Source organism: Epinephelus moara, chromosome 24, assembly GCF_006386435.1.
Source record: "Epinephelus moara isolate mb chromosome 24, YSFRI_EMoa_1.0, whole genome shotgun sequence".
Classification (NCBI taxonomy): Eukaryota; Metazoa; Chordata; class Actinopteri; order Perciformes; family Serranidae; genus Epinephelus; species Epinephelus moara.
Window position 1 is genome coordinate 15617396 of NC_065529.1, and position 19975 is coordinate 15637370.

Consider the following 19975-nt stretch of genomic DNA (forward strand, 5'->3'; position numbering starts at 1 on the left):
GCATCTCTTTGTGGTCATTTTGAGTATCTTCCTGATCGATACATGTTAATTTGAGTGACATTTTGCAGGTGAAGGTTGGGGGGCCACTAACACTTTGGACCCTGGGCCTGTTCCCAGTAGGCCCGTTTGGTGATCATTTATGAACTTAAATACTGTACTTAACTTTTGAGATACTGGTGCTTGAGAATTTCCATTTTATGGTACTTAATATTTCTCCTCCACTACTTGTCAGAGAGAAATAACTGAACTTTTTACTCCACTGCATTTGTTTTAAAGCTGTAGAGTTACTTTGCAGATTTACATTATTAATGCAAAATGTAAAATCAACAGATAAATTAGGATAGGCCTATATTATTAAAGTTTAAGTAACCCAGCAGTATATAAAGTATATAACTCCATTTATTGATTTACACATTAATGCATCACTAATGATACTCCAGTAATATAGTATACATTATTCTGAAATGAATCCTTCTCCCTAATGAGTACTTTTACTTTTGATACCAAAGTATATTTTAATGCTAATAGGCTATTTATGTACTTTTACTTAAGTAAGATTTTGAATGCAGGGCTTTTACTTGTGACAGTGTATTTTTTACACTGATATTTCTACTTTAAATGGAATAAAAGATTTGCTTCTTTCACCACTGCTTAAATGTAAACCATATTTAATCCAAATTTCACTCATTTTTTTCTGATTCCAACACAATGTGTCATAAATGCAGTCTCTCAAATAAGGAACCTCTAGAGAAAGGAACTTGTACGGTAATTTAATACGGGCTTTACGCTCCAAAAGATGGATATACTGCACGTTAATAATTCAAACGAACACAAAGTAACAGACGTGCCTCGAGCAGGACAATATTTTCTGAGTGCTTTACTGGAAAATCAATGGATTCTTTCTGCGCAGTGTAAATGAAATTGTTGTACATAATGCCTGCTCAAGGAAGGAGAGAGTGGTGAGATCTGTGAGCAAAGCTCAAGTCATGCCTGTTTTTGACGTATGACCTTAAAGCTATGTGTGCATGGGCGTCACAAGAGCAGTGTGTGGGAGGCAAATCAATAGCATCCTTTTATTTCCTCAGCTATTCCTCCGTATCCAGCTGTCCACCTCAGGCTGCTGCAGCTCTAAGAATGTGTGCTCGCCGCAACACAGACACACCCATGCTCAGTTTATGAGGCATAATCCAAAGTTTCATTCAGAAGAGGACAAGAATGCATTTGAGGAAGGAGCTGATTGATTCTGGGAGTGATTAACGAACAAAAAACCCATCTTCACTGATAAACTGTCACCTTCTTGAATATAAATGATTTCTATCAGTTCCCACGTCTGTTATTTTCCACTTGTTTGTTTATAATACAAATATGAGTCACATTAAGCCCAATGAAGCAGCTCACATGTCGCATTCAAACAACACAAGGCACACAGCATCAATAAATCCTGAAATAAGATATCATTATACAGAATGAATTATTTATGTTATCCTGAGTGCCTGGGTTTATGTTGGATGGAAAAAAAAACAGTATCCATATCTCAAGTACTCTACAATCAAGCAGGATACTGTAAACTTGTATATTTATCAAAACTGAATATGTTTCTAATATGAAAGCAATTGCTACGCAAAGGAGGCTGGATTAAGGATTTTATTATTATTATTATTATACAAGTTTATATTATATCATATAAGTGATTCTGACAAAAAATCCATATTGTTTTCCTTAAAGAGTAAAATCTGAAGTTATAAAAGGTGGGGAAAAAAATAAAAGAAAAAAAAGTGGATGATAGTTTTTCAAAGAAGAAGGGCTGTGCGCACATCCAAAGACTGTATTAGGTACCAGGTGCAGGACAAACAGGTGAAATCAAAAATTGAAATTGAAGAGCGGACGAGGAGAGAGAGGGAGCAGCAACAAGCAGAGGAACATGTCCGAATCCAGCTAAAGGTAAACACAGACGTTCATTTCTCCTTTCCGTTATGTTGTCGGATAATTATACTAACAATCCGAGTCTATCTGTGTGAAAAAAATGCACTTTTAGTGAACGTATTTTGATGTTGTTTGACGCGGTCTGAGTGCCCTATTATTTAATATAGCGCGCGCTCACGGGCAGCAGGCAGGTCAGCCCTAGCTTCATTCTGGAGAAATGTCAAATATTGAACATCCTATCACTCATTTAGACAAAAGTAGATCCGAAAATAGGGCCCAGGTTGATAAAAACATTAGTTCCCCTTTAAGTGTATAATCACCTGGAAGTAAGAATCATTGGGTTTTTATAACCTTAGAATGAGCTGTTTATATCTACGTAGGGAGCGGGTCCTCATCCACGGAGTCCACCATGTTGCACCGCCATGTTTATACAGTAGCCCAGAACAGACAAACTAAACACTGGCTCTAGACAGGGCCACTGTAGTTAGCAGCCCCTCTGTGATGAGCAGTGTTGGAGAAACACTGATATGTAATGTGAAACTGCTTTATTCAGTGTTTTAAACTGTTTAAACCACCTGGTCTGTTTCTTTTGGAGAGGAAGAGACTTCCGCGGATAATTCAGCTCCTGGTAGAAACCTCTTGAACAATGAACTCTAAAGGAATCTTAACCGGGCGAAGTTTCAGCTGGTTGCAATCTGCAATCCTCACCACTAGATGCCACTAAATCCCCCTAAATCTTACACACTGGCCCTTTACAGTTATTTCTCTTTTTCTTAAATACACATATTTTACACATCCTTTTTCTTTTCTTTTGGACTTGTTTCATTTTTCTGTAACTACTTCTGTGTGTTAATTGTTAAAATGTAATTTAAATACACAGTGAATATATTATTATGCAATTATATTTTACTGAGGGGCTGTTATTGTCATAGTGATTAGTGGTTTTTCCACTGATGTTGTCTCATGCCTGTGAGTCTGCTCAGGCTGCTCCACATGTGACCCCTCATGTGCTAACAGCAGAGTTCAGGAGGAAGTAAATCCTTCCCACAGAGCACCTGACTTAACATACCACAAACAGTCGACCGTTAGCTTCTTTGCTCATTAGTCTCCATTGTATGGTGTCTCAATATCACGTTTGAGGAATTTGTAGAATTAAAGACAACATAGAGGGTTGTTTTTCAGACTGAGGGACTCATTTCAAAGAATTGAAAATCTGGGAATTTTACAACTGCTTGCTTTCCAGGAATATTCCTTGATGTAGTTAACAATGTGTTGCACAGACTGGCTGCATTAGATGATAATTGTTTTGTAGTTTTCTTTACAGCAAGCCAGAATAGAGTGATGAATGATTTGCCACATAAAATAAAGGGAAATAACCACAATAATTACTTTGTGGAACTGCCTAAACATAATGTGACAAGTAATAGAGGGTTATCAAATTTCACATCAGGGTCACAATAAGGCTTGGATGCCTTAAAATTATACAAATACAGAGCCTGTCCTTCACTTGCAGTCTCACACACAAACCTTCTGTTTTCAAGCACAAACTCATAGAAAATTGGGATTTTTGTTTTATTATTGGCCAAAAGCCAGGTCAGTAAGGCCATGTGGTTTGTGAAATGTCAGCACAATATCAGACCAGACAGGCAAGTTAATTCATGAATACAGCAAGAATAGCAGCCATTCCGTGCATTCACAAGGCTTAAACAAACTTCCCTCATGTTTGATCCTAATTCCTTCTCTCTGTTAGTCAGTCGATTTCCTCCCAAACACCAACACTCAAAAACGAGACAAATTAGTTGCACACTTCTGCAAACACAAAGGAAAACTTTCATTAGTACATGACTTTCATCAGGATATACTTCTGGTGTTATAAACCCTCGAAAAAAAGGTATCTGTCACTCGATCAAAACATTTTCACACAGATCACTCCAAATCTGTGAATCACTAACTACATATAACCTCCATTAAATGAGAAATAGATGTCACTCAACATATAAACCAGCTGGGTGGATACATTTCAAGCCTCTGGGCTTTGATCATGTGCAGCGCTGGTATGAGTGCTTCTAACAGAGGCTGTTTCTCTTATAACCGGTGACATCAAATGGCTCATGACCAATCCTGCTCTCAATGTCAGATTAATATAGGTCCCATTTTGACTTGTCAAAATACACAGGTGTACAGAGCTAAATCAAGGCCAAACGTTTTGAAGATTTTTTTTTTTTTAAAATGTAATTGAAAAACAAAATTTTAAAATTTAACTTAAGTTTTAATTCAAACTTTAAAAATATAACAGTGTATTCACAATTTTCTCCCTGGGGATCAATAAAGTAGTCTGATTCTGATTATTCAAACTAAAAATAAGTGCAAGAAAGGATTTTTCAGGTTAAATACTGTATAAATTTGTGTCAGTTCTGAAATTCCTTTATTTGTTTTCATTTTTCACTTTAATATGTATATATATATATATATATATTATCAAATTTAGATCTTGTTTTTTTTTGTTTACAGTTTCAAATCTTTCTATTCAGATCCAGATTTTTTTTTCACTTTGAGATCTTATTTTTTTACTTTCAGATTTTTGGCATCTATCTGGTGTGGGGGGCGTGGCATCAGTTGAGATAGGTGTGGAATAATATTTAACCTAAAAAAAAAATTAAAAAGAAAAAACCTTTTCCTACACTTATTTCAAGTTCAATAAGTTTAAGATCAAAACTTAACTTTCATATCATGTTTCAATTTCTTTCTTACTATTTATTCCAGTAAGCCATGACAGTGTGACAATGAGCCAGCATTCATAATACTAGGACCCAAAGCTGTTAAATTTAACTCAGCCATCATTCATTGTCTTATTTACTACTGTACTTTTCCTACTGTGACATGTCAACTTCATTCCAGCTGCAGACCTTTGTTGCAAGTTGCCTTAGAGGCTAATAGGGGCCAACAGTTCTGGGGTCCCATAACTGCTTCATGTGGCCCTGGAGGCACACAAAGCTGTTGCATGATCTCACCATGATTGGATGAAGTGTTAATTGCTGCAAAAATTTAATAATTGATGGAAATGTTATTGGCTCCTCCAGTGTTTTTCAGTTATGATGATTACACGTGTCTACTGTGAAAAATGTCTATGACTCTGCTTTAGGAATAATAGCCTTTATGGAGGCATATGATATACAGTATATGCCAGGTTGGAAAGAACTCATTACTCTGAACCTGTGAGGGAGTGCACAGCTACACTTACTGCCACTAGAGGGAGCAACTGTATCTCTAGCATCCTGCCCTGTTCAGTGCACTGTGAAACATGGGGCCTTTTACTACATCATTTAGCATTTACCAACATACCAGACAACATGATTTCTGTGCAAAAACAGTATAAAAAAAATAAATAAATAAACAAAAATACCTGCCTGTATATTTTTGGAAAACAGCTTGGCTATAAAGGTTTCCAGATGTTTGGCCAAATAATATAGGCCTTGTCACTTTGTATACTATGCTGCTTTTTTTTAATGTATTTTACTTGTGTTGTATTTTGTGTCAACCTGTAAAAAGCAGTTTTGTTGACTAATTTATTTTTCTGAAAGCTATTTTATTACAGTCTATATGGTTTTCTATGACGTGTAATCACATGTATGTATAAAGATAACGGTAACTACCCCCTCAGCTGAAATTACTGTTTCTCTGTCCTTTAAAAATTTATTTTTAATTTTAAGAAGTTCGTACTTATTCTTTTTTTTCTTGTTTTCCTCTGCTACCACTTCCGCCTTGGACGTTGATTACGTAATACGTCACCGTTGTGTCACCATGTGGCCTGTGAGGTACGTTTGATGGATGATTGTTTCCCGTCCCGGTATAACACGACTCCTTTTCTCAACTTGCACCGACTGACATTAAAGGAAAGAATTTAAAGTATTTAAAACACAGTTTCACCTACATGTGGAGTAGTGTATTTCACGGTGATTCATAAGGAAGACGCCTTTGAGGAGTAATTTCGTAAAACCCTGAAACACCATTCGGCACCAACAGTCTGTGTGTCTTGAACACAAAAACGAGCGCCCCTGAGGTAACGCGGGAAACGCCGCTGTGTTGGTTGAGTGTTTTCGCAGAGAGGAACCGCCACGCTAATCCACATATTTACGGATATTACCATTATCAGAGCTAACAAATGACCTGACTCCCACAGTATTTAGCTGTTTGGCTCTGAACTGAGACAGTGAATCCTCTACTGGGCCGCTGCCCGCCAGCTGTGGTGTACCTGGACAATTTGAACCCGGAGCAGTGGTTAGTTATATGTCGGTCCCCGCGCTGCCCGTTAACGTCTGTCTCTGTAGCCACCGAGCAGTTGTTAGCTCACACACAAAGAGGGACGTCCTGCTAACTAGCTGAACAACCAACAAAGCTCCTGTTGTGTTTTGTACAATGGATACGTTTCAGAAGGTGGAGAAGATAGGAGAGGGGACGTATGGAGTGGTTTACAAAGCCAAGAACAAAGTCACCGGAGAAACTGTTGCTCTCAAGAAAATCCGACTCGACACGTAAGTTGATTTGTGAGTGTTGTTGGTGAACATCTGAGCACCACGGGAGGCCAAGCTAACGTTACTGGAGCTAACTGTTGCTTTTACTCTGCTACTAATGCGATGGTACTGGTTTACATCAGGGTGTGACAGTGACGAGCTCTGCAGCTAGCTAACTAGCACAGCTTCCTCCCTTCATCTCTTATCATCTCATCAGTGTTGTATAAGACAAGTCTTCATCAGTCCCACAGCAGGGACATTTACAGTGCTACAGCTGCAGAGGGGAGGGTGCAAATGACAAAACCAAAATATTTTACAGTATAAGTGCTGATCAGTCACCAGCCTTTCATTGTAACTACATTTAGACACTGCTCATGCGATTCCCTACACATTAAAATACTTATATCTGAAATTTAACACATTGTGCTGCAGCCACTGCACAAATAATCACGATATTAAAGTGCAATATGGCCAAGTGCAACATCCAAATCACAGGAGCTGCAGTTTCTTGACAAAGGTAAATGTGTCACCGTGGTGCTACAGAGATGCCTCAGCCTATAAATCATATTTATGACATAAGGGAGCATGTTTGTTTGGTGCAGACCCCAGTTAAAATCACATCCTTATCATTTTTATATTTTTTCCAATGGAAATAAACTGCAAAAAAATACAATTCCCATTACAATTGTGACTCATAACACAATATCTGTCAAAATAATTGCAGTATGACTTTTTTGCATATTGTGCAGCCCTAATTTTTGTCCACATTAAGGCATTAATTGTGAGCCATGTAATTCATATATATAATGCACATTTAAATATGGATCTAAATGTTGCTTATGTGCACCATGCAAGAAAACATAAATACTTCTTAAACTGCTTACTAATGCTGCTTAAAAATTGTTTATTTTTGGTCATCAGTGGCTGCAGTTTTTTTGATAAAGGTAAAATGTGTTACAACACCATGCTTGTTTGGTACAGACCCCAGCAATAATTACATCATTATCATTTTTGTGTTTTTGTTTTTAATGAAAATAAAATGCAAAAATTACCATTCCCAATAAAAGCGGGACTCATATCGCAATCACAATGTCTGTCAAAATAGAAATATGATTTTTATTTTTTTTTTGCATATTGAGCAGCCCTACTAATATGTTACCTGCCAATGATGGTGCAGTGATATATTTATAGGACTAATAGCAGTGCCAGTATAAGAGATGCTGCTATACAGCTCTGGTTGTCTCTCAAATGGACGTCCAAGTTATTTTGTCTCTCAAGTTGCTTTTGGTATAAAAGCTTTGAGTGTTTGCTCTGAAGATACACAACAGACAGAAAGAAGGAACTGAAAACCATTGAAACAAGCCAAATGCTGTGAAAACATTCACCAAGTTCAACGTAACCAGGTAATTTCCATTTTATTTCATTCAGGGAAACAGAGGGTGTACCAAGCACTGCCATCCGAGAGATTTCACTCCTCAAAGAACTCAGTCACCCAAATATTGTCAAGTAAGTGCCTGATGTTACAACTCTTAAATAAATCTGGTTTGCAGTATCACCTGCCTGTGTGACTTGATTCTATAAGTTCTCACGCCAGCCTGCCTGTTAACATATTTCAGATTGCGGGACGTCATCCACACCGAGAACAAGCTCTACCTTGTTTTTGAGTTCCTTCATCAGGATCTAAAGAAGTTTATGGACTCCTTCACAGTCGCAGGTCTCCCTCTGCCCCTGGTTAAGGTAAACATCGGCTAGATTTGCAAAAATGAATCTGTCTCAATCTCTTCAATAAATTGAGAGTAAATGGACCCTTGATTTTCAAGTTGACTTACCTGGGTGTATATTTTTGTGTGTGTGTGTTTTGTAGAGCTATCTTTTCCAGCTGCTGCAAGGCCTAGCCTTCTGCCACTCCCACAGAGTTCTTCATCGAGACCTTAAGCCCCAGAACCTCCTCATCAACGCCCAGGGGGAGATCAAGCTTGCTGACTTTGGCCTGGCGAGAGCCTTTGGGGTGCCTGTCCGCACTTACACACATGAGGTAACATGTACAGCTAACCCATCCATGTCAACAGGCTTCTCAGAAAAGTTTGGAGTTGTATGGTTTAAAATGTAGCCAGTGTTCACTGTATCATGCTTCCTCTGTGTGAATTGAGCACAATGGTATAGTGAACATTGGCTAATGGTAGTCCTGAGAAATTGTGTTTCTAAAAACCAAACTTGCTTCTGTGATATTTTTCAGGTGGTAACACTTTGGTATAGAGCACCAGAAATCCTCTTGGGCTGTAAATACTACTCCACAGCTGTCGACATCTGGAGTCTGGGGTGCATCTTTGCTGAGATGGTAATTTTCATTCTGTTCCATGTTTTACAATAAGCCTCACTGTGAATGACTGAAGCCTGCACATGTTGCACAGCAGATCAAATGTAACATCTAACCAACAGACTCTCTTCACTGTCCACTGTCTTGCAGCTCACCAAGAGGGCCTTATTCCCTGGAGACTCAGAGATCGACCAGTTATTCCGAATCTTCCGCACCTTGGGCACACCTGATGAGACCGTCTGGCCAGGAGTCACATCAATGCCCGACTACAAACCATCTTTCCCCAAGTGGGCCCGACAGGATTTATCCAAAGTGGTGCCAATTCTTGATGAGGATGGAAGAGAACTGCTTGGGGTGAGAACCTTTGTCGTTCATTCATAGATTAGTGTTACCTGTGCAAAAGAAGTTTGACTCGTGTGTGTGTTTGTGTGTTAGCCAGATCAAAATATGACAATAATATACATGTTAAAGTTTGTGAAGAGGGTCAAGGACCATGAACTACTGCACTTAAGTGCAACAAAATTAGACAAATCCTGTCCAAGGATAATGTGTTACTTTTTTTAATTTTGATGAAGATGCAGATTACAAGTTAAATAATTTTGCAGCCTTGGCAGAAGTATGAACTCTCAGGGCCAGAACACATGCTGCGTCTTTTACTGCCTGGGAAACGTGAGGTCAGATGCTGTGTGCTACTTTTGTGCATACTCTGGGCCGCCATTAAGGATGTGGGGGCAGGTTGCGCCTGACTTTGCTAAGCAGTCATAACCAGCACTGTATCATAGCCTTTTACCAGAAATCCTGAGTAAGGAACTGATGTTCTTCCAGGTGTTGTTGTTTTAAGGGCTAGTGTGTAGGATTTAGTTGCAGAGTAAAGCTCCTCACTTTCATACTGATGCAGGCAGCTGTGGACCCAGACCCAGGTTAATCTGAGTGAGACAGAGGCAGCTACCAATACAGTTCACAGCGACGTCATATGTTACAGTCTCTGGCTTTTGTTTGATATCTAATGTCGGCAAAAAATGTTGTACATTTTTCACTATTTCCTGACATTGTCTAGACTAAAATGATGAATCGATTAGTCAGGAAAAGAAATGGTAGGTTATTGACAATAGTTGTTAGTTGCAGCTGTACTTTATAGACACAACTATATTTCTCTATTTCTGTTTTTGTCCATGCAGGAAATGCTGAATTACGATCCAAACAAAAGGATATCTGCCAAAAACGCCCTTGTACACCGATTCTTCCGTGACGTCACCATGCCAATTCCTCATCTGAGACTCTGAGTCAAGCAAAGCATCAGTCCATTTTGACGCCAACAATGTCTAAGCAATAAGAACCTCCTCTCCTCACCTCATACCCGGGACTGGAGTGGACAGAAAAAGTGGACACTACAGGATATGTTGGATCCTTTAATGGATATTTGTTAATACCTAAAGCCAGCTTTCTAGGGTGTTATAATTGTAATGAAGGTTAAACTGTAATTTTCAATATCATATTTTTGCATATTTGTGTTCAGCTGCCATTTTCATCGTTGATGTTTGTGATTGGGATGGTCCTGATGGGGTCAGGGAAACTCATCCTAGTTATCTGCCAATGAAACGGTATGTTGGCTTTAGGATGTTCAAATTCGAATAGTCAAATAGTTAGAGTTAAATATGTTTAAATGAGTTTGTGGGATAGTGCAAATAACAAATGTCATACTTTGTGAGACAGCAGCAGCTGAAATGAAAGATGTGAGTGAAGGTTGTCACAAAGCAAACATCATCAGCTGAGCATAAAACAGTTGGAGCTAAAAGAATATGAGACAGCTGTCGTGCTCTTTTGATTTGATTTTCTTGCAGCTAAAGTCTAAATTTGGGTCTAAAATATCTGAAGATATTTTCTAGCAGCACCTTTTGGTTGTTTAAAACACAAAAATGTTTATTGGTCGTTCGGCTGGCAGGATTACTCACCAAACTGAAGTTCTCAGCGTTGTACATACAGTTGTGATATAGACATGTTCCCCGTTGTTATTCAGATTTTACAGAATTTAATGTGCTGTTGCCTCTTTCTTACTCTAGATTTTATTCAAATTTAAGGAACCGTTTTTATGGATTTTGTTAATTTACAGTTTGAAAAAATAAAACTTGTTTAAACAACTGTTAGTGTTTGTTCGTGTGAGGATTGTTTTGGTCTTAAAGGAATAGTTCACCCCTGTATGACCATTTGTATATTACACACTCAGGGTTATGTTGAATTCATGAAGAAATCGTTTCTCTGGCAGGCCTCTGGTGAACGAAGAATCCAAAAATGGAGAAGTCAGTGGGGTCCACATTTAACAACACCAAAACTATATCAAAACATCTGTTTACAAAGTCTGCCACAACTCGTGAACTACAAGTATTATTTATAGTCGTATGCTCAGTATTTCCCAAACACACCGCCCTTTCTGATGGGGAACTAAACTAAAAGTGAAATGTACTTTTGCTCTCCTCAAAGCCAGACTCCATTGACAAAAACAGTATTTTTACCTTGCTGAACATGGGAGCTGCTGGTCTATTGCTACCTTGATCAGTTTGTTTTTGTCATTGTGTGACTTTGGAAAAAGGGTCAATTTGAATTCAGCAAAATTACACAACACAAACTAACGGATAGAAGCAGTGGTAGACCAGCAGCTCCTGTGTTCAGCGAGGTAAAATTACAGTTTTTGTTAATGGAGTCTGGCTTTGAAGAGAGCATAGGTAAGTTTCACTTTCAGTTCAGTTCCCTGTCTGTTTGGGAAGCACTGAGCATGTGACTGGATAAATGAGACTTGGATAACATTGCATGAGTTGTGTGAGAGTTTGTAAATGGATGTTTTTATATAGTTTTACTGTTGTTAAGCATGGACCCTTATGACTTAAATTCATCATGAACTTTCTCTGTTTTTGGATTCTTCGTTCACCGTGGCGGCATGTGAAAAAAAAAATCAGTTCCCAAAGTTCAAAGTAACACAGTAAATAAAGTAAATGATATACAAATGATCATTTTGGGGAAGGGGGTGTACTGTCCCTTTAAGCTTGCACTTCAGGTGGTTCATTTGAGGCAAAAATATTTTCTTCAGTTCTGGAGCCAAGTGACGCAATTAATGCCTGATAGTTGTGAAACTGAAATACCAGAGTCAAATGCTGTCTCGCATTATTAAATCAAATTACTGTCACACATCATTAATCTTGGGCTGGACAAATGCACAGGTCCATTTCTACTGTTGGCATCGCATCACACTGGTTTTGTTCACCTGAGTAGTTTTTACGGTACATGGTGTAATTTTCTCCAGCAGAAAAGACCCATGTATGTTTTTATGTAATGAAATGGCAGTGATGTCGACTTCAAATTCAAATTCATATCTTAATTTTAAGTCACATTATGTGAAGAAGTGCATGACAGTTTGAGTTGAAACTACAGAAAGCACAGGAAAAGTACAGCAAAAGAGATGTTAAGTTTTCAAGACAAAAAAGGTTCAAGTATGTAAAATTAGATGATTAACTTGAGCTATAAGGTAAAATTAGGCAAAAATTAAATAAATAAAATTAGTGTTTTAAAAGCTGAAAATAACTGCTTCACACAAGTAAATTACTTTAAAAAACGCTCCAGTGAAATACCAATCAACCAACAGACTTCCAACTAAATAAGTCTTTATTAGTCGCGCCATATTTAGACGTCACGTCGGTCAATGCAAGAAGGTTGAAATCAAGAAAAGATGAACAGAGACAAACAGATAGCACAGATAATCTGAATCACAGGGAAAGTAATGCATTGCTGTCTGCCACAGTGTCTTTTTGATGCTACCACTTGGGAGTGCCAAAGTCTAAAATGTTTAAATCTTACACATAGTGGCTTTATTATGCTCATATCTGCACATCCTGTACATAGTAGGAGACAGAGCCCTAGTGTTAACGGGTGTAGTTTGCCATTTTATTTCCATAATGAACAAGAATTAGAGGCAGAAATGGGCAAAGATAGTTGGAAAATGAGCAGAAAAAAATAGATATGTTATATTCAGATATAAATTAATAAACGATTGCATTGCATGAGAGGCGTTATTCAAATAGTGGTGCTCTATGTTAATTTTATTAATTTCATTTAGTAAAATGTTAATAGCACAAAATCCATATGTGCTCGACTTGTGTGAAAAGTTGATGCATAAACAGAGAAATGTAATCTGAGGTTGCCATAGTGACAACATTTTTGTGGCTGCACTATATGTGAGACAACCCCGTAGATATTTTGATTATGACAGCTGGTAAATTAAAGCAATGTGTACTAGAAATGTTAAAAGACTGACGAGTTAATAAAGCTGCTGAATGAACTTTGAGGCATAACTGAAGAAATGTTTATTTTTTTAATGCTATCTTAAGAACTATGCATTGTCTTTTATGTAAAGTGATAAAAGTTAAATAGATGCTACGCATACTGTTATGAGGTGAGCGATTGCAGGAGGGTACATTTGACTAGAAACTCAGGTTGAATTCAACTGACCAACAAACAAGAGTGTTTCTATGCACTCAGCACTGCTACAGGATATAACATTTATTCAGACAGCAAAATGACAGGTTAAGTAGACGCACAGATATTGAGGTTTAAGTGAGTGGTCCAATAAAGTATGATGTGTCCTGCGTCCTGTATATTGACAAAAAAAAGATAAGTGCTTGGCTGATTTAACACAAAATATCACAGGTAAGTGCATTAAGTTGATGCACCAGTAGGCACAGATATAACTGATAAAATGGAAAGGCAGTGCAGTTTGATTAGAAATAACTGTTTGGCAGTGATGACAAAATGTGCCTCAGATAAAGAAGTCACATGATACCTTTTTAAATGTGGAAATATATGTCCAATGTTAACATCTAAAAGTGCGAGTTTACAGATGCAGCTCAGCAATCCAGCACCAATGAACTTTTTAAGGCTTTATGTGATTCAGACTCAAAGCCCACACTGGTGATATTGCATGTTCAGCCAGCTGATTACAAATCACATCACTGCTGACCATTGTGCACACCATGTTGGAGTGTTGGAGACTTTTGAACTTACTTTTCCTTCCCTCCAACCCTTTCCATTCATTTACATACGATATTGGAACCCATTTCTGCCAGTGTGATAGAAGAAAATGATTATAATAACTGATTGTAATTAGAAATTATATGAAAATAATCACTCTGTATTCCAAAATAATGAATTGTTATCATAAAACAATGTTTCTTTATCTCAAAATAATGACTCAGTATCATAAAATAATGCCTCTATCTTAAAGTAATGAGTCAGTATCTGATATACTAAGAATCTGACAAAGTATCTGAAATACTAAGTCATTGTTTTATGAAAGTTTCTCATTATAATTACTTAAATATTCTTTTTTTTTTTTTCATTTTAAATGGGTTGCAAACTCTTGAAACTTGCTTGAGTTGTCACAGTGCACAAATGTTTAAAAAATGTTCTGTAATTATTGAGACTTCAAACAGTCCGGACTTAAACTTTCATGTACCACACCACAATAATGAAACTGGAAAAAAAAACAGGTATTACTTGATGGTCTCTGGATTACACAGTTAAAGTTTCAAGATTTATTTTTACACTGTACGGACCCCAGTGGCACATTAATCTGAATTCTACATTATGCATTAAAATGGTCAGCAGTGCACATGATTTGCGGTTAAGGAGCTAAAGCACTGGTTTGGTACTTTAATGGGGTTTGGGTTTGTTTGTGGGAGTTTTGGGAGGATGTTGTGGTGTATTATGTAACTCAAATTTCTAGTTTCTTTTTCATGATAAGCTTGTACAGAATCTGGTAGCCATCATCCCAGGCGTACAACAGCTGCTCGTGTGGGTTATATTTCAGACTGGAGTGGGCTCCGTAACGCTTTGGAAAGTAAACTAGTGGTGCATCTTCATTGGTCACCATACCATTGACGTCAAACACACACTGGACACGTGAGCGACCAGGCTGCTTGGTGTTGTACACGACATACAAAGTGCCACAGATGACAAAAGCTGCCTCCGCGTTCTCCCTCGGACAGTTTGTGTCCCACATTTGCTCGATGTCCAGAGAGTTGGCGTCCATTTTCGCCAGAGAGATGTACCTCTCGTTCTGCCGTGTGGCATAAATGGCCCACAGGCCTTCCTCGTCCACAGCCAGGTCCATCACTGTCTCAGGGGTCAGGCCGTACACTGGGACGTGGTCCTGCACCGGGAACACTGCGCTGTCTTTCACAGAGTTGTTCTTTATGTCATATTTAACCACCATTATCTCATCAGCCTGATTTATATAATACACATGATTGTTGAAGACAACATGTCCGGTCCCCTTCCAGGCAGACGGCAGCTTCAGGTCCTTGGACAGAGACAGGCCCAGTGAGCGGGAGAAGTCTTGTACAGTTGCAAACTCATGGATGGTGTCTTCATCTGTCCCGTTAAAAATGTAGATCTTCCCAGAGCCCCTGCTGGTGTCTTTGGTCCACGTGCCCTTTGGCCCTCCGACTCGCTTCAAGATCTTCATGGCTTTTATGCTGGAGATCATGTCGCTGCAGTCTGAAAATGAGAGAGCAACAGGCTTTACATGATGGGTGAAACCTCGCCAACACACTGATCATGTTTACATTTTATTATCATTTAAATACATCAGGAGTGTCTTTAAAGGGAAAGCTTGAAATTTAAGGAAACACGTTTATTTGCTTTCTTGTCCAGAGTTAGAAAAGAAGATCAGTGTCTGTTCACTGGCATGCAGGAGACGCTTAGCTTAGTGCTAAAGATGCCAAACACCCAGTGGAGACTCCTGGTCACTGCAGCCAGCTAACAATAGTCCAGCACCTAAAACCATAGCCTGTCGGGGTTTTTTGTACAGATTAAACTAAAGAAATGTAACAAGGTAATTAATGAGCTTTAAAGGTGCTGGTAGGTACATTTTGTTACCTTCAGGCAGAGCCAGGCTAGCCATTTCCTTCTGTTTCCAGTCTTTATGCTAAGCTAAGCTAACCTGCTGCTATTTCCAGTCTTATTTTTCAGTGCACACACACGAGAGTTTCATCAGTCTTCTTACTGAACTCTCATCAAGAAAGCAAATAGGCGCATTTCCCCAAATATTAAACCATTCGCTGAAGTCATTTGGGACAAGGTCAAGTCAAGTCCTTCTGGGTGAATCCAAGTCAGGTCCTCATGTTTATAACTTAAGTCCCCTGCACTATTATGCGGTGTTTATTCTGATAAACATGTCGTCTTGTTGTCCAAGCACATCTCACCTGATAGTTTTGAATACTTGGCCTTCTGCTTCTCCTCTACCAGCGTCACTTGCTGCTCTATCAGCTTGTCGTCCACGTCCACACATGGCTGAGCTCCGTTCTGAGTCTCCAGGTAGTCCAGCTCACGCTCAACCCGGTCCACCCTGGTCCCCACACCATCCAGACTCGTCCTCAGTATCTCTTTCTCTTTATCCAGGTTCTCCAGCTGGGAAACCATCTGTTGCTTTAGCTCCCGCAGCTCGGAGGCGTAACGGGCAGTCTGTTCATGCCACAGGGAGATCCGGTCCTGTGTTAAAAGAAGGTGACAAAGTTATGTCTGAATTTTTACACAAGCTGAAGTGGTCACTTGTTTTCAACTTATCTGTTTGTGCTTTAGTAATATGAGCAATACGTGATGTCAGTTTTATGGGAACTGTAAATCAGAGGTGTGGACCCTGGACTGGAGTCACATGACTTGGACTTGAGTCAGACTCTAATCACAAATTTGGTGACTTTAGATTTGACAAAATAAAAAAAAAGACTTGCAGCTTGACCTGAACATTAAAATCACTGACTCGTGATTCCACCTGGACTTGAGCCTTTTGTCTTGAAAAAACTTAATGCCTTTCCTCAAGCTGCGAAAGTAATAAATGAAACAAGGTTCCCAGCTGATGTAGCTACATATGCTGCTGTGCTGAAGCAGCATGTAGCTACATCAGCTGACTCTCGCCTCAAGGACAGAGAACTATAGACATTTTTTCAGTATGAGGTGAGTTTACAACAAAACAGGACAGAGACATACAAAATTAATTCTGTTGTGGTACTGGTTATTAGTGCTATACGCTATGAAAGTGCAATGTCAGCACTGTCTTTTAAGATAAGTTCAGTTGCACTTTTAAAGAGCATTCATGATTTCTGTAAACCAGCCTTATATATTATTACTCTGTTGTTAAAATGGCACGTTTAGGATTTGAAACTTAAAGTTTTGACTTGCGACTTGACGCAGGACTTGCCTATCTTTACTTGGGACTTGATTGAAAAGACCTGAGACTTACTCGTGACTTGCAAAACAATGACCTGTTCCCACCTCTGCTATAAATACACTACTAGAAAGCTCTGAGAAGGCCATAATTTTAAGGTTTTTTTCAGGCTCCGTAAACAGACTGGGACAGAGGGACATAATAAGTAGGAAACTCATCCTTCAAACAACCAGGTTCAACCCACACGTGGCAAGTTTCCACCCTGCTCAAATGTCTTTTAGCAAAACACTAAATCCTACCAGCGCACTATGCTGCAGCCCCTGACCTCTGACCTCAATGTGGAGGAGGAACAAGAAAATAGATTTTCTCTGCAGATGATGAGAGAAATCTGACACCACATTACAGAGAGATACAGATACTGAGTGATGTGGATGATCAACATCTTTATTTTTAGTTACTCCATTCATAGAAAACCACAATATTAAAGTAGAATAACTGCATAACACAATCCACATGTTGAGCTATTACTGGATCCTTGAGGTATATTTGATACATTGGAGATATATTTGTATCCATCACAAAAATCATTTTCCACACAGGCAGGACATTCCCTGAAAGATATTTAATGTGTCATGTGCTGCTGGTGATATCAGTACTGACTTCATCATCATGGGAAATGTCATTTTCAGATGCTAATATAGCACAACTCTTCTGAACAAACCAGCTTTCACCTAATTTTTTTTTTTTAGCATTTTCCATTATGTAACTTTAAAAATTAGCATTTTCTGAGTGCACTGTGTCATTTTTGAGATCATATATGGACCAATCCAACTTTTAAATTACATTTTTGTCTCAGTCTCTGAGGCTCATGCTCCCTACACATTTTAGAAAGCAGCATTTTCCAGCATTTTCCCCAGGATTTGCCCACATCTGCATTCCATTGCCTTTGCCCTGTCCCTGAAAGTTTCCTTTCAGAGGGACTCTGGAGCACAGGGCTCGGCAGGAAGGTAAAGTGAGTCTTACCTCAATAGCGAGCAGCCTCCGCTCCAAGTAGTCAATCAGTGCTTGGTGCTGAGCACTGGCAAAGCAGGCCAAAGTAACCAAAACAACAAGTCCTCTCATTTTGTGTCGGCTCAGTCTCTTTAGCTCCTGTAAAAAGTTTGACTGGAGTTGAGTGAGAGTGTGTGTGTGTGTGTGTGTGTGAAGGAGCCAGCAGATTCCCAGAGGTGGGCTGGAATGTTTTACTAAGCTGTCTGGGAGGAGCCAAAAACATCTGGTGAAGATGGAGGCACACAGTCTCTGAGAGAGACAAGACACTGGTTTTATTCTCACTCCAACTTTTACCTGAAAAAGTGGTGGGAATTTTTTTATTCAAAACATATGACATTAATGTGGCACAGCAGGACCACACGTTACGTAGGAGGAGCAAGGGAAATGTGAGTCAGTGAGGCACTGTACTCCTGCGTTGAGGGGAGGATCATGGACTGTGGAATTCAAAATTAAATCATGTTGTAAACCCCCCTAATGATGCAACAATGAAAAATTATGTGACCACAATATGACCTGTTCTAAGAGATGGATATAGTAGCTGTTGGCCTGAGCTGTGATCCAAACAGGTGTCTTTATTTTGAATGGTGAGAGCAGAAATCTAATGTACCTCATTTCACAGGACATGAAACACTGATGCACACAGATCCAGAGGTTTAGATTATATTAGATAAGATTAAATGACTTTATTCATCCTAAACAAGGACGTTAGTTTGGTTGCTGCAGGTCAGAAAGGTCAGATCTGACAGGAGTGACACTATCACATATTCCATCTGGATATTGGTGTTGCTGGGTCCAGTTGTTAAAAAATGTAATCTGGATCAGAATAATCTGGATTTTGAAATCCCATGTTTTGCTATCCAGCATCAGTTAAGCCATTTGACTTTTGTGTCAGTTTTTCAAAGCAACATTGGACTGGATCACCCTGATCAAGGTACAGACTTTTCAAGATTACCAAACCCAGATAACCAGTTTTCAAATGGGAGTACATATCACAGTGTAGGCTACAAAAGACTAGCGGGTAGAATAGCCAATGTGGGGTCACTCTCAGTGTTTTAATTTGAAAGGACAGAGAACAGCATGAGGGATGTAACTATTAGAAACAATTTTTGCCTGTCAGGGTCTCTGAACATTTTCATGGACAAAATTTCCAAACTTTTCCATGACTTTTCAAGGACCTATAATGACATTTCTATGACCATTTTTGATGTATAAAACAAACATGTATCCATCTAAAAATGCAGAACAATTTATAGTAGTAGTAGCAGGGACAAAATCTTTTATTTATAAACGTTTACTTCATTGTACAGATACAGAAAGACTTAATTGGTAGCCTAATGTCTACTTTATCACTGTAATGGTGAAACAAACCAATGTATATATATGCAGTTTAAAAGTTTTATTACATTTTGTGACTAAAATCCACCCTGAATCCAGCCTTCTGCTGGGGTCAGGATGATCCTGAATTTTGTTTTTGTTTTTTTCAATCAAAGGTATCCTAATCTTAGTGAAAGAATTTGAACAACACATACAGACGGTTTGATCCAGATCACAACTAAAACCTGTATTTTTACTCTTGAACAACCCATTTTCAGTATTTGATCCAATCCAATAGCTGAAGTCCAAACAGATTACTTCTAAATAACTTGGCCCAGGAGACCACCTAACCACTTAATTTGAAAAATAAGTATTTGATACACAATCATTTAATAAATCTGACTGTAAGTCATAAACGACCCATATCTCACATGCCATTCAAAAGTTTCACAGTTTTGGGACCTTCTCAATCCTTCTGTTGAGCATCTTAGCATCCTTAAGTCACTCAGCAAACACTTTATAGACAATAAACACTAAACAGGGGATGACCTTCAGTTTGAAGTTTGGTTTGAACAATTATGTAAACCTAAACTGTAATGGACCGTAAAACAAAAACATTGTAATAGTGCCGGAAGAAAAATCTTTTAATAA

General features: G+C 38.7%; 2 protein-coding genes across 2 annotated transcripts; one reads left to right on the forward strand and one right to left on the reverse strand.

The window, feature by feature from the left end:
- Window positions 1-5867: 5867 nt before the first annotated feature.
- Window positions 5868-10891, forward strand: cdk2 (cyclin-dependent kinase 2). Its single transcript, XM_050038667.1, has 7 exons — window positions 5868-6455; window positions 7863-7940; window positions 8051-8171; window positions 8299-8469; window positions 8671-8772; window positions 8902-9105; window positions 9930-10891. The coding sequence occupies exons 1-7, from the start codon at window positions 6340-6342 to the stop codon at window positions 10032-10034; spliced, it is 897 nt and encodes a 298-aa protein (XP_049894624.1). The 5' UTR covers window positions 5868-6339; the 3' UTR covers window positions 10035-10891.
- A 117-nt stretch (window positions 10892-11008) lies between these two features.
- Window positions 11009-18157, reverse strand: olfml3b (olfactomedin-like 3b). Its single transcript, XM_050038666.1, has 3 exons — window positions 17984-18157; window positions 16002-16287; window positions 11009-15294 (listed from the first exon to the last, which is right to left on the reverse strand). The coding sequence occupies exons 1-3, from the start codon at window positions 18080-18082 to the stop codon at window positions 14510-14512; spliced, it is 1170 nt and encodes a 389-aa protein (XP_049894623.1). The 5' UTR covers window positions 18083-18157; the 3' UTR covers window positions 11009-14509.
- Window positions 18158-19975: the final 1818 nt, after the last annotated feature.

Excerpts from the sequence above, each read along its gene's own strand:
- olfml3b (XM_050038666.1), bottom strand. The coding sequence starts at position 18,082 with ATGAGAGGACTTGTTGTTTTGGTTACTTTGGCCTGCTTTGCCAGTGCT. Across the intron at positions 16,288-17,983 it reads GGAGGCTGCTCGCTATTGAG|GACCGGATCTCCCTGTGGCA; the intron begins GTAAGACTCACT and ends CTTTTAACACAG. Across the intron at positions 15,295-16,001 it reads CAAGTATTCAAAACTATCAG|ACTGCAGCGACATGATCTCC; the intron begins GTGAGATGTGCT and ends TCTCATTTTCAG.
- cdk2 (XM_050038667.1), top strand. The coding sequence starts at position 6,340 with ATGGATACGTTTCAGAAGGTGGAGAAGATAGGAGAGGGGACGTATGGA. Across the intron at positions 6,456-7,862 it reads AAGAAAATCCGACTCGACAC|GGAAACAGAGGGTGTACCAA; the intron begins GTAAGTTGATTT and ends TATTTCATTCAG. Across the intron at positions 8,470-8,670 it reads TCCGCACTTACACACATGAG|GTGGTAACACTTTGGTATAG; the intron begins GTAACATGTACA and ends GATATTTTTCAG.